The sequence below is a fragment of the Mastigoproctus giganteus genome, chromosome 10 (genome assembly GCF_048544385.1).
Source record: "Mastigoproctus giganteus isolate SK-2022 chromosome 10, ASM4854438v1, whole genome shotgun sequence".
NCBI lineage: Eukaryota > Metazoa > Arthropoda > Arachnida > Uropygi > Thelyphonidae > Mastigoproctus > Mastigoproctus giganteus.
In genome coordinates this window covers 186,924,669-186,938,395 of record NC_143584.1, presented here as the reverse complement: position 1 = coordinate 186,938,395, position 13,727 = coordinate 186,924,669, and the positions used below count along the sequence as shown (strand labels likewise).

The 13,727-nt window shown below is 35.7% G+C and overlaps 1 protein-coding gene across 1 annotated transcript in view; it reads left to right on the top strand.

Annotated features, from left to right (window-relative positions):
* Positions 1–11,640, top strand: part of LOC150079647 (uncharacterized) — a 205,877-nt gene extending 194,237 nt beyond the window's left edge. Inside the window, exons 15-18 of the mRNA XM_090383599.1 lie at positions 1,764–1,884; positions 2,221–2,385; positions 5,456–5,549; positions 7,433–11,640. Coding sequence (XP_090239725.1) covers positions 1,764–1,884; positions 2,221–2,385; positions 5,456–5,549; positions 7,433–10,884 — 3,832 coding nt within the window. The 3' untranslated portion in view covers positions 10,885–11,640. The remainder of the gene's footprint in view (positions 1–1,763; positions 1,885–2,220; positions 2,386–5,455; positions 5,550–7,432) is intronic.
* Positions 11,641–13,727: the final 2,087 nt, after the last annotated feature.

The window sequence follows — 13,727 nt, the reverse complement described above, 5'->3', positions numbered from 1 at the left end:
ACTTGTTTGACCTCCTGCATTCTTCCTAGTTGGGTTGCCTTTGGTATATTTCTATCATTGTTTTCCTTCTAGAAAATAGATCCTGGGCATATTGACTGAGTGCCTTGTAGTCCTCTTGAGTGTCTAGCAGTCTGGGTTCTTGGTTGTCTGGGATATATTGGATTGACGTTATTAGCTGTAGTCGCAGGTCGTCATACAAATCGCACTCAAACATTAAGTGTCTCCAGGACTCCGGGTTGCCACAGGGACAGTCCGCGTTATTTATGATACCAAGTTGGTGAAGTTTAGCTTTAAACGGGCCGTGTCCTGTAAGGAGAAAGGTGGTATTTCGACCAGGGTGAAACCACACTGGCGCCTTAGGGTACAGCTTGGTGACAGTGGGGAGGAATCTTCTGGTCACTGCACCTTTTTCTGTGTTGCTCCATCTCCTCTGCCAAATCTGGATGAGGTGGTCGGTGATTCTTCTCTTCTCATAGTTGCGGTCATTAGTGATGTCAGTGGTGAGGTCATACATCGTAGCCGATGTGTTTCTGGCAAGATGGTAGAGCAGACCACAGCGGGTAGCTTCGAGATCCAGAGGTAGAACTCCTACTAGGACTTGGAGGGCAGCCGTGCTAGTTGTTCTAGTTGCTCTCGACATGGTAAGGAGGATGGTCCTCTGAATGGTTTCGAGGATCCGTTTATTCACTTCTAGTGCCGCCCTCGCGTACCAAGGTGAGGTGCATGTCGGCCAGTTCAACGTTTGAATACTCGTCCATCCTACTGCCTCGGGAACCGGTTCGCAAATGCTGACTTCCAGCGGGATCGCTGTTCACGCGACCTCCCGTTCAACGTCCTCTACCGCATGACGAAGGCATTTCGGACCCTGCAATGCTATATGTGATTCCGATTCGTCTTTGTGCCCCCTACACCTCCTGCAAGTTTGTCGCACTGGTAGTGAATCACCCTGTATATAATGTCAAACTGTCCACAAATTATGTGCATTCTACAGATCGATGTACAGTATTTCATAATATAAAAACGATTTAAAGAGATGGCAAACTGGTGATAAAAAAATCGATATCTGGATCTTTTGGCTATTAAGAGGATTTAATTAAGCTCCTCTTGTGTTTTTTTTACTTAAATATTTAAAGCACTTTTTTTTGTTGTTATGTTATAAAGTATAATTTTCAGTACCTTCGGAATATGCCAGTTAGTTACAACGCCGACTAATAACCTTTAGATGCTTAAGTATTATCTGCCTTGGGTTATCGACAGATGAGAGAGGAAATTTCCTCTCTCATCTATCGAGAGGAAAAAAACGAGAGCTGGGGGGAGAGACTTTCAAAATGTCAGCTCTCACTTTAGCAAGAGGCAAAATGGAAAAGTGGAACTTCATCAAAGATTACATTCTCTTTTACTCTGTGCTCATAATCCACTTTTATGGGCAGCTTTTTTCATTCTGTGGCGTAGATAGCAAGGTCGCCTCCCCCGAGAATCTCGGGTTTTTTCATCCAGTCAAACATTCAAATCTGCCAGAGAACACACGCAATTCTTGGACATAATACGCATGGGTGGATGATATGTTCTCTCTGGTAACCCTAATATGACAATTTTTGTTTATGCTGCTAATTCGATGAAAATTTCGTATAACTTTTAATATGGTCTAAGATTACACCGCCTTTATACCACAACTTAAAGAAATATTTTAATCACAGTACAAATTACACGAAACTAACTAATGAAGTATAGTTGTTACGAAAACTTAAAATATTTCATTACAGGTTGTCAATTGATAACTTGAAGACAGAAGTTTCCTCGTTGAGTCAAAAGGTTCTAAAAATATCGAAGCAAGTAGCGGCAGTTGGGAAAGATCTTACAGAACAGATGGAAGAATTTCTCAAAGTATGCGAATCGACTCTGTTTTCCTTTACCTGTGATTTAAACTTAACACATTATTTCGAATATAACCATTGAATATACGCGTCACTTCATTAATATGGTAAATCTTATCATATTTCCAATAATTTTGGAACTTATCGAGAATATTATATTAGTTGTTCATAACTGAATATGAAGGCTGTTTAAAAATACGACTTGTAGATCCAAGATGGATGCCTGATTGCTTTTGCTTCTGTTTAAAGAAAACGTGTTAGTGCAAGTGTTTTTAAACAGCTTTAATTTTGTTTTCCAACGTATCATTTACTCATATCTGAAATTAAAATTTTCCGTCTTTCTTAGTTTGCTGAAGTAGAGGTTCTGGCTATCGAGAAGGAAATAGAAAGTCTGGAATCTTTAAGAAAAGAGATTGCAGAATTTTTATGCGAAGATTTAGAATCATTCAAACTAGAAGAATGCTTCAAGGTGTTCCACAGTTTCTGCCAAAAGTTTAAAGCAGCTATAGAGGTAAATTGTAAAAATGTATATCTTTTTTTTTGTTGTTGTTGCTGCAATTAAATACACTCCCGACTAAAAGTTTGGGAATAACAGCGTATTACAATAGTTTTCGTTATTTTTATTTTATTATTGTTTATTTTATTTTATTATTTTATTTTTTTGAAATTGACAATGTAAGTAGTTGTTGAAGTAAGGTTTAGGAGCATCAGCGACCAAGGCCATATTGCTCTGTGTATATTGTCTGTAAGTTGCGTGTGTTCTGAGGTCGATTTTCTGTTTGCAGGATGAAAAACACGAGTTTCCAGGGGAAACACTACGCTACTCTCGCCTGAGGCCGACTAACTGAGCCACGTTGTGAAAAGGCCCATAAAAATTCCTCACGTTATCGACAGGACTCGAACTCAAGTCTTTTTCCCACCCAGTGTAGGCGACAATGTAAGGTTTAATATATAAAAAAGGAATATGCTACAAAGTTTTTTTTACTAACAATTGAAAAATTTACAGCAAAAAATATTGAAATGATTAATAATAACAACTATACTGATTTTTCATCAAAATATCCTCCACAATTTTTTTTTTATCATTGCCTTATACATATGTGGCATTCTGACGATTAATTTTATAATAGTGTCTTGACTGACATTCCAAACGATCCGCAAGGTTCCCCATAAATTTTGTGAAGATGGACAAACCTCGCAGACTTGACGTCTAGATGATCCTATGAAGGTTTTATCTGGTTTAAGTCAGGTTATAGGGGTGGCCACACTTTAATTTGCATTACCCCCTCCTGTTGTTTATTGCTAGAAAGTCCCTGCACAGCTTGGATCTGTGCTCCGGATCGTTGTCTTGTAATATAAAATTTCTTCCACAAAGTTGAAGTCCAGAGGATATTGCAGTATGATCAAGAATATTTTTATTCTTGATCATAATGCAATATTCATTCATTCATTATTATTTTTTCATTCAATTCTGACGATATCACCCACTGCTGGAAAAGAGAAGCAACCCCAGATAATGATGGAATCACCACCGTGCTTGAGTATAGACACTAAACAACGTGGCTCCATTTTTTCTTCAGTTGATTGTATCGCATAAACTCTACTTTGGATCCAAAATTTTCAAATTTGTATTCATATTCTACACTACAGTTTTCCAATCTTCAATTGTCCAATGTTGATGGCCCTTAGCCCAAGCTAATCGGGTTTTTTTTTTTTTTTTTTTTTTTCAATTAAGAAAAAGGAAAGGCGATTCCAAACTTTTAGGCGGGAGTATAAGTATAGAAATTAGAAGGTTCTCTCTTATTTTTAATTCAAATTATTTCTATTTACTTTTCCCTGTTAATTATTTTCATTTTAATTAAAATTGATTAAAGTTCGGCTAATAACGTAGGATTTTAGAACGGTTAGAAGATCTAGCCAGAGTTTCTGCTACGGATCACTCACCTGGAAATAGTAAAACTCTCATTGCCGTTTGTTAGAATGAAGAATAAAGAATTAATGAAGTTTTCAATGTTTAGTACGAATATAAGTTGATGTATGCCATCCATAAGCACATTTGATTTCTCTTTCAACAGGGCCGGATTTCCCATTAGGCACCATAGGCACAGTGCCTGGGGACTACAAAGAAAGGGAAAAATTAAAAAAAAAAATCCGCTTCACTCTTTTTACTGTGACTAACGAAAAACGAGCTGAGAAAACATGCACGCAATCGACTCTAGGAGCTTCAATTCAATACGCATATGCTATCCAGCGACTGTTCTAGAAACTAAAAGAATCGAAGTGATGGTCGCCCCGTCAATTGAGGTGGTTTATCATTTATTATAGTTGAAGCTTGAGTCACGTTAATTGACGTGATTCGCAGCCAAAAATTAAATAGAAGAAATATTTTACCCCCGCCCTTTTTATAGCACATTTCGGAATAAAAGTGCCTAGGTCTTGTGAACACCAAAATGCTGCCCTGTCCATCAAACATCATTATTCGTTGTAATTTCGAAAGAAGATGTAGTTATGTGTTACAAATAACAAAATGGAATAAAATTTGAACTGTCTCTCGGTAAAGCGTCGATTATTGAAGAATAAAAATGTCTCAGTTCGTCATACGATATTATGTCATACAATATTATCTGAATAATTTCGATTTTCGATGTTCATTATATAAATGCTTAGAAAATAAATTTCTAAATGTTTTCGCATTTAAAGTAATTAAGCATTCTTAATATGGGCTCAGTGATCACTCAGTTATGACCATCCCATCCATAAAGGACTATGTCACATAGGTGGCAGTATAAAAAGCCGAACAGCTTCGGACGCTAGGGCAATGGTAATTTGTATCTGATCGTGCAGATCAAAGTGATAAAATAGCAGTTATGGGACGTAGTAAAGATATCACGGAGTTTCAAAAGGGCACGATTGTGGGAGCTCGTGCATCGGGTGTTTGAAAATACCTGTGCAACACGCTGAGGGACGCCTTGTATGTAACTCAACCAACACTAGTCCATGGACCCATCGTGTTTGGTGCCCACCATCCAGGCTGGTTGCGGTATTTTCTTAACGTGGGACGTGTTTTGCTAGCAAGATCTAGGACACCTGGTGCGTATCGACCAACGTTTCACTGGTGAGGTTTGCCGGCAGCTCTTAAGAAACCATATGTGCTCTGTCATGTTGCATTTTTTTTCCGACAGAAACGGGATCATCGAAGACGATAATTCGCCGTGTCATCGGGCCTGCTCTGTGCACGAGTGATTCGAGGAACACAGTGAAGATATCACTCATTTTGATTGGCCTCCAGATTCGCCTGACCTTAATTAGTTGAACACCTATGGAATGTTTTGAACGTGAGACATATGGACACGCATCCCTCATCTATCCCGACACTGGAGCTGCCCAGGTAGGCAGTGTAGCTGCAGATCCCTACAGACGGCTACAGACATCTAGTGGAGTCAATGCCTAGGCTGTTATCAGTGCGAACGGTGGATCAACGCGGTATTAGGTAAAGGTAGGTGGTCATAATTAGTGATCACTCAGTGTAAGTATAGCATCGTAATCGATCGTTTTTCTATTGCGTGATTTTATCATTGCAGGACAATGAGAGAAGACGTCAGCAAGAACAAAAGGCTGAAGCTAGAAAGAAACAGAGAGAAGAACAGATGGCTATTAAAAGACGGAGTGCAGAAAGTAATAGACGCTTTTGTAGTCTTTTATAAAGCGATTGGAAACCTTATTTAAAGATTTCTATATCATTGACAATTTGTATATTTGTTTTGTATAAAATAGAGCTGACAAATTTCAGAATTAATACCGTTTGATAGTGGGCTATAAAGAAATTTTATTTTAAAAGTTTAAATACTTAAAATTTTGTGTATGAATGTTTATTTTATAAATTTCAAACATTTTATATTTAAAAAAAATGATTTACGTAATTATCGTTATGCTACAAACCGGAAGTTTCTAGCTCTTATAGTGACGAAGTTATTGATTTTTCTAATAACGAATGACTTTTGGAAACATCCTGTATTGTGGCCACTATATCATCACCTTAGTCATCTCTGATCTCTACACTGCAATTTTCAGAGCACGCCTTTCACTGTATTTTAGGAGTACGTCAAGAAATGTTAAGGAAAAGATGCCTTAAAAAATTTATGAAATTAATTGTCCTTATCTAATGACACGGAGAAATATGGACATTGTCAACAGATACCAAAGTGACATCTGTTGACATTGTCTAGACATTTTCAAGGTTTAGAAAGGAATAAAAGAAAACTGCGGCACTGAATCATTACTGAAATTCCAAGAAGCTGAAGTATATTTGCGAAGGCGAACACAACAAAAAATTATTTTTCTTATTTTGTTCACCTTCGCAAGGAACTTTTTGGGAGTTAGCTTGAAATTTAGCCACCCTAGTAATAAAAACTTTCTTTTGCAGGGACCTTAAAAATACAGGGTGTTGGCAATTCATTAAGGTTTCAGTGAATCCGCTCCTTTGAAATTTTAGCCCTCAGAATGGTTGAAAAATAATTATACGTTATTAGGAATTGGAAATTTTAAACTTTATATATATATTTTAAAAATACTTTATATCAAAGGTTTCGAGCTCAGAAGTTCTCGTGGGTCATACTTGCAGCACTAGTGTAGTATTATGAAAGAAATATATTAAATATTTTTATCCATTTCCTCTTGTCCAGAAATCTGCTATATGATGCCCAGCAACAGTTTGTGTAATATTTGCGTTGTTAAGACAACCCAAGCATCTGGAGGTGATATCATGGTACGGAAGATGTTTTATTCGCACGAACTGGGTCTGTTGATATTGGTGGAAGGTCGATTGTCAACCAGGGAATATCTGAATTTGGTATAAGATCTACTGCACCCTGCAGTGTTACACTTTGATCTCAAATGTGATGGCCACTTTACGGATGACGATGCAACAGCCCATCGGGCAAGAATGGTTCGGAGAATATGACACGGATTTCCACCATCTTCCCTGGCCCCCACATTCATCTGATATTGAGAGTGTGTGAGATATGCTGGAGAGAGCTGTTCGACAACGAAGTCCTCTTCCTTCAACTTTGTCACAGCTACGCGATAATTTGCTGGAAGAATGGTTACAATGAGACCAAAACGCACAAAAACAACTTGTAGAATCCATGCCGCTCCGCACACTTGATGTTATTCGATACTGAATAAAGGTTTGTATTCTTTTGGCCAGTGTGCGTATTTTATTGTTTATACATTGTTTTTAATCAAGTGAATTGTTAATATCATATCACTATTTCAAAAATGTAAAAAAATAATTAATTTGATTCAGCTTTTTTTATTTGTGATTTGAAAAAAAACTTAAATTTTCATATTTTTGAAACATTTTAAATTCAAAACTTAACATATTTATCTGAGAAATTATTTGCAATAACTTTACATTTTAGTGTGGGTGTGTGTGTGTGTTTTTTTTTATAAAGGGACTGATTTCTTTCTTAAAAGTATATAATACAATTTACATTAGATTATTTCTCTTTATATATCTCTCTGTTATATATATATATATTTTTTTTTTTTAATTTCAGTATATGAAAATCGGCCTGCTTCCTTCTCCGGAAGCGAGAGCGATAGCCACATCATTGATGCACTGCTCAGTGATATCCAAAGTGGTTTTCCTCAGAATCGTGATGGAAGTTTCAGAGGAAGAAAACTGGCACGAAATCCATTGGATGGAAGTGGTGATTTCAGCAGGCTCAACAGCCAGACTGGAAGTTTACCGTCTGGAGAAGAGAGTGTTAGTTCTCCTCGTATCACGAGGCGCCGCATTGGATCTTTGAGCTCCATTACACCAAGCGAGGGTGGAGAAAATGGAGAATCGCCAGATGTTACGCCAAACGGCAGTCTAAGGCGCCGCCGTAGTCGATTATCATCGGAAGACCAAGACGATAATCTCATGGACTTTCTTCGTCAAGGTGCCGACTACGAGGGTGGTCGAGATCGTAAATCTCGTGGTCACATCGATGGAGGTTCCCTGGACCGTTCTTGGCTAAGAAGATCAAGTCGTAGACGTCGACCCGAATATCTTTCATCTGATTTTAATGAAAGAGAAAGGCCAGCGTCTCCTATATCGCCCACCATAGACAAAACTGCGGATCCTCCAGATGGGGAGCCTGAGGCGAAACCAAAACAGTGGAAGAGAAAAATTGAAGAATGGCTTCAGGTTAATGAAACCGAGAACGACAAAGAAAAGATACTTCGGGAAAAGATGATGCAAGAACGAAAAAGAAGACAGGAATTAGATCCCAAAGATTTAGATACTTATCCCCCTACATCCCCTGTTATGGATAAATCAGAAGACTGGAAGACGTCCAGCAATCTGGAAACAGTTCATGAAGCAAAGACAGATTCGGAAATTTATGCACGAAAGCTGAAAACACTGCTTCCCTTAACTGACGTCAATAAAGTGATGGCTGCTGTAGAGAATGTGCAGGTCAAGGACAAGTCTAAATGGCGGAAAAGCACGCTGAATGTAGCAAACAGTTGTGAATCTGTAGAAGATGACAGGCGAAGATACCGCAATCGACAATCCTCTATTCCCGAAATAAAACCTGGAAAACTTGCAAATCTGAACGATTCTTCGGATACTCTTACCTTATACATTAGTCGGCCAACTGAGGAGAGCAAATTGACATCCAGTAAACTGGCAGAAAAACATACAGACGATGAAGTTTCTCGACTAACACATTCTTGCATAAAATCTCCAGACCATAAAGCACTGGATCCAACTAAAACAGGCTTACAGAAACCTACACCTTTAAAAAGTCTGAAAAGTGAGTCTAACAATCTTCCCATTCCTTCAGTAGTTTTTAACCAGTTTGACTCAGCTGATACTCCATGTCTAGTAGAAAACAAGACAATTAATAGCCACGAGTGCAGTAACAAGAAACCTATCCATATGAAATCGGAATCTCAGCTATCGCAAGACCAAGGATCTGTAAATACATTTTACACTGGAGAACCTTCTTTCCGAAGAATTCAGGACAACGTGAACAGAAAAAGTGATGATGATAGCGAAGTTTTCTATCCTAAGGATAGAAATGATAAAGTAGAAAACAGAGAAGGAAACAATTCAAAATTAGTAGACAAGTTGAAAAGCGCTGATGACAAAGGTGAAGAAGAGGAAGGTAATTTCGACAGATTTTCAGTAATGCGAAAGACAACCAGACGTACGCGGCAACGGCAGAAGCATCCAGATAGCTCTCAAGCTGGGACTGAAACAGAGAACAGAACAATGGAAAATGGTTTCGAGAACGGGCAAGCAGATCAGTTAATTGGCGATCAAAACGTTTCCGTGAAGAATTCTGATGACAATTTTGATTACATAGAAGGTGCACTAAAAGATATCAATAAAGCCAGTAAAGAAATTCAGAATCTACAACATGTTCAAGAAAATAAACATAATTTAAAGGCTTTAGAATCTCTTCCTCTGAATCAAATTGAAGCTGATGAGGAAGTTGAAAGAAAGAAACTTTCTCTTAGGGAAAAACTGTCCAATCGGTTTCATAAATTCACTGGGAGTTTCAAAGCCCCTGAGTGTGGTAAACAACACGATCAAGACAATGATACTAGTAAGAGAAGTTCACCAAAAGTCCTGTCTCCCATAGAAAATACGAATGAACCAAAGATGCTGCGCGTAGCAAGCCAAGGAGAAAAATCAGAAATTACGTCAAATATTTCTGCTACTAACAATCCATTTAAACAGATTCCAAGAAGCATTGATTCTTCCACTGAAAATTCGTCTACTGTCTCTCCAGAAAATATTTATCCAACTGTAACAGCAAGAAATAATATTATCACGCCACATTGCATACTTCCAACAGCTACCTCTCCTATCAAAAGTAAGTCAGTTGAAGAACATGAAAAGGACGAAGGCTTTGAAGAAACACAGTCCTTCCTTTCAGAAGCACCTTCTCAAGGAGCATATGATATAGATCTTGTTGATTCTCCGAGGAGCTATCACCAGTCAGATACCAGCTGTTCACCAGAGATTCAAATAAATGGAATAAAGGAAAGTGAAAAAGTCAATCACGAAAGGTCCATTAGCAATGGCAATCTTCGTAATGTAAAGAAGACGGCTGGAAAATCACCTACTGCGTCTCCGCCAACCGTGCTAAAAATTCCATTAATGAAAAAATCATTGAGTGCTTCTGGTAAATATGAAGTAAGTAAACCTCCAAGTGGTGTCACAAAACCCTCTTCTAATTATGATAAACCTCCAAGAAAAGAAATATCTACATCTCAGATGTCTAAAATTTCTAATAAAGTTCCGGCAAAAGAATCAAACTCAAATCTTAAAAGTTCTAAATCGTACTTGCCTGTAGACACAACGAATGCGAAATCCAGAACAAAGATTCCTTGTTCTAGCCCAATAGTAAAGAGGAGAGCAGAACAAACAAGATCTCCAAAAAACATACAAGCGAGGACTGCTTCAGAATACACCACACATTCCACACCTGTCACACCCTCTGACGAAAATAAACTGTTTAATTCTTTAAACGATTCGCTTAATGTATTGAACAAGAGTAAAAGAACCAACTCGTCTCAGTCTGTGAACGCATCTCCATTAGGATCACGGTTCGTTAGTAAGTTGAATGGAAGCCCTGTTTCTCCCCACTTGTCACAGAGGTCGCCCAGTTTGACCAGAAAATTTGGAGAAACTCCAGTGTCAACAACAAAAGGGCCTAAAAAACTAGTTACCAACCCGCCACCATTACCACTCAGGTCCACTCCGGATACAGGAAAGGCAAAGCCCAGTCCTCAGAGAACAAAAGTTCCAGTAACTAGACCATCTACTGTTTCACGGCCGGAGAGAACACAAAATGGTTCTACTCTAAAGAGAACTGTTTCTAGGAGTTCATCTTCAGATAAATCAACAACCGCTAGCAGCAAAAGCACTGATTCTCCTAAAAGAAGTGGCTTCATGAAAGCAACATCATCATCTTCGGCAAAAATAGCTGGCCAAAGGACTTCTAGATAGCTATTATTGATTTTTGAACTTCATGCAATGTTATTTAATACGAAAATAATTAATAGTGAACTCTAACTTCCATATGTGTAAGGTCTTGAATCTGAACTCTGTTCTCCGGATACCCAAACTGTTTTTATATATAATACTGTGGAATTTTGATATGTATTTTGTCATGTGAAAACTTAATCACTCTCTGTTTAGTTTTCTCTCCCAGAGGATGCAGAACTAATCGTCTATTAATTACCTATCTCTTTGGATTTCACTTTTACTAAGATTCTAAGATAAATTAAGCTAAGCTATATATACGATCTAAGATTCGTTTTAAAACTGTGTACGTGGAGCAATAAATCGACGGGGTGTTAAGTGGCTAACCGTCCGTTATAACAGGGTTAGGCAAAAAAAATCAAAAGGTTAACAGTGATGTGCACTAATGTTGATTAACTTTATCCATTAGTTCCACATGCATCGAAGATGGGTACGATAAATATTTGCTCTGAATCACTTGATTATTTCAGCCACATTTTTCCCTTGATGTCTAATAACGCATACATACGAAATTAACACCAAATATATGAATGTTAATTTGATGAAAATTTTAATTATAAATTCTAATTAAACCAAAAAAAAGAGAGAGAGATTTATTTAGGTTAAATGAACATATGGACAGTGGAATGAAGTTTCTCGAAACACCGCCTAAGTTAGTTCGCTTATAAATTAATATACGACGCCAACTGTTTTCAATTTATAGTTAGTAAAGTCAAGGAGTGAAATAGTACTACACTAAAAGTACTTTATTATAAAAATCGGAACACAGTCGCTTTGTAAATGATTAAAAGAAAGAAGTACATTCGAAAAAATCAGCTATTAGTTCACCAAAAAGCATTTTACTCCATGAATCAAAAATTGAATTTTTGATTCAAAAATTCAGAATTCGAGAATCAAAAATTTCCCTTTTGGTTGTCGATGTCGTGTAATTAAGGATATGGGAATAATGATGCAGCTTACGAATAAATGTATTATATATAGTTATTTAATAACATGTCTATTTTATAATATAACATATAATTTTATAATTATATGTATAAACTTCACACCAAATCGGCCATCTTAATTTTAAATATTCAAATGATTCATAAATTTATAATATGCACCTTTACTGAAAAATAACACTGCTTCTACCCTAAACCATTAAACTGTATTTTCTTTTATGATAGAGCCTATTTATAGAAATAATTTGAATAATCAGTTAATTTATATAATCGATTAATTTGAATAATCAGTTTCGAACTTCCGTTTCCTATAAGATATATATAAAATATTTTTATGAAATTAACCATTTCATCAACTACTTTTAAATTTTATATTACTTTTTTAATTATTTGTAAAAATTCCCAAAAAATAGTTTTTGATTAAAATCGATAATCATTTAATTATTTGTACGATAATTTTAACGAATAACTCGTGTGATAGTCTTTTGGCTTTGATCGTATTAATTAATAATACTTACTGTCAAATTAATACAAAATTAATTTAAAAAATAAACTTTCAGATAATTAACAAAATAACGCAATTGATTATTAATAATTTGCATAATTTTACTAACGAGATAAATAACTTTTAATACTGAAACCAAAAGAGTTTTATTGCACAAATATGCCAACGTTAATAAATAGCCTATCGATAATTCATAACTCGATATTTTAAGAATTTCTGTATAAAACCATGCTGCTAATTTCTTAAAAATAATTTTAAGTCTATAATAAATATTGTATTATGAAGTTTTTAAATTTTTCTATAAATATTTTTAAAATACATAATAAAAGTGTAAATAAACTCATTTTATTCTATCCGAAAATAAACATTTATTCTTGTGAAGGTCAAGCTTCAAGTATAACTGAGTTTGATACTCTAATAATTTATGTAGTTAGATCCTTTTAACTAAAATTTGAATGCTATTCGCATTCAAAACGTTTATTTAGAAAGTCTGTCATTTTCCACGTTTTATAAAGAATTCTTATATGCTAATGACATCATAAGCTGTTAAATGCTTCTGATTTATAAAGCCTACAGCAACTTTAAGTAGTTGTGATTTTTATTTCGCTGTAAAGTACGAAATTAAGATGAATAAGTTACTTGTAAAATGAAATTTTATTATTTTAAAAGCTTGGGCTAACGTTCAGTGTGCTGAATGAAAATGCAAATTGGTCCCCAGACAAAAACAAAACTCCTAGTTAATATTATGAACTAAAAATAATAACTTTATCTCTGGGTCTCGCTCACTCGCGTCGAGGTTGAGTTCCAGTTATCATCTTAATCTGACATTACCAAATATTGTACAATATTCACATTTCCTTTTAATCGGTCATAATGCATTTTTGAATTTTATAGATGAATTTACATTTATGTTGGACCAAATAATATTTCAATAATCGTCTAAAATATTTTAAATAAAGAAAAAAAAAAACAATGACGTATATTACCAATACATTATAGAGATATAAAATTTGTAAATTATTTTGAAAATGTTGATAAATTTGTTAAAGACGCTCGCTGTTTACTGATTGCGTATTTTTTTTTTTTTTTTTTTTTTAATAATTTTCAAAAGACTAGAATTTCTAATGACGTATAATTTAAAAAAAAAAAAAAGTATCTTTTGGTACCCCAGCGAAAAATGGTTACCGCTTAAATATTTAAGGTAGCCAATGAAATCGAATATAAAATATTCATTTGCCTAAGTTGCCACCCTTCTTAGTGCTCATTTCTTTCACAGAAAAATATATAAATATTTAAATACGTAATTAAGTTAATAATAGTCATAATAACATAAAAGGCTGATATAACGATAATTCTCG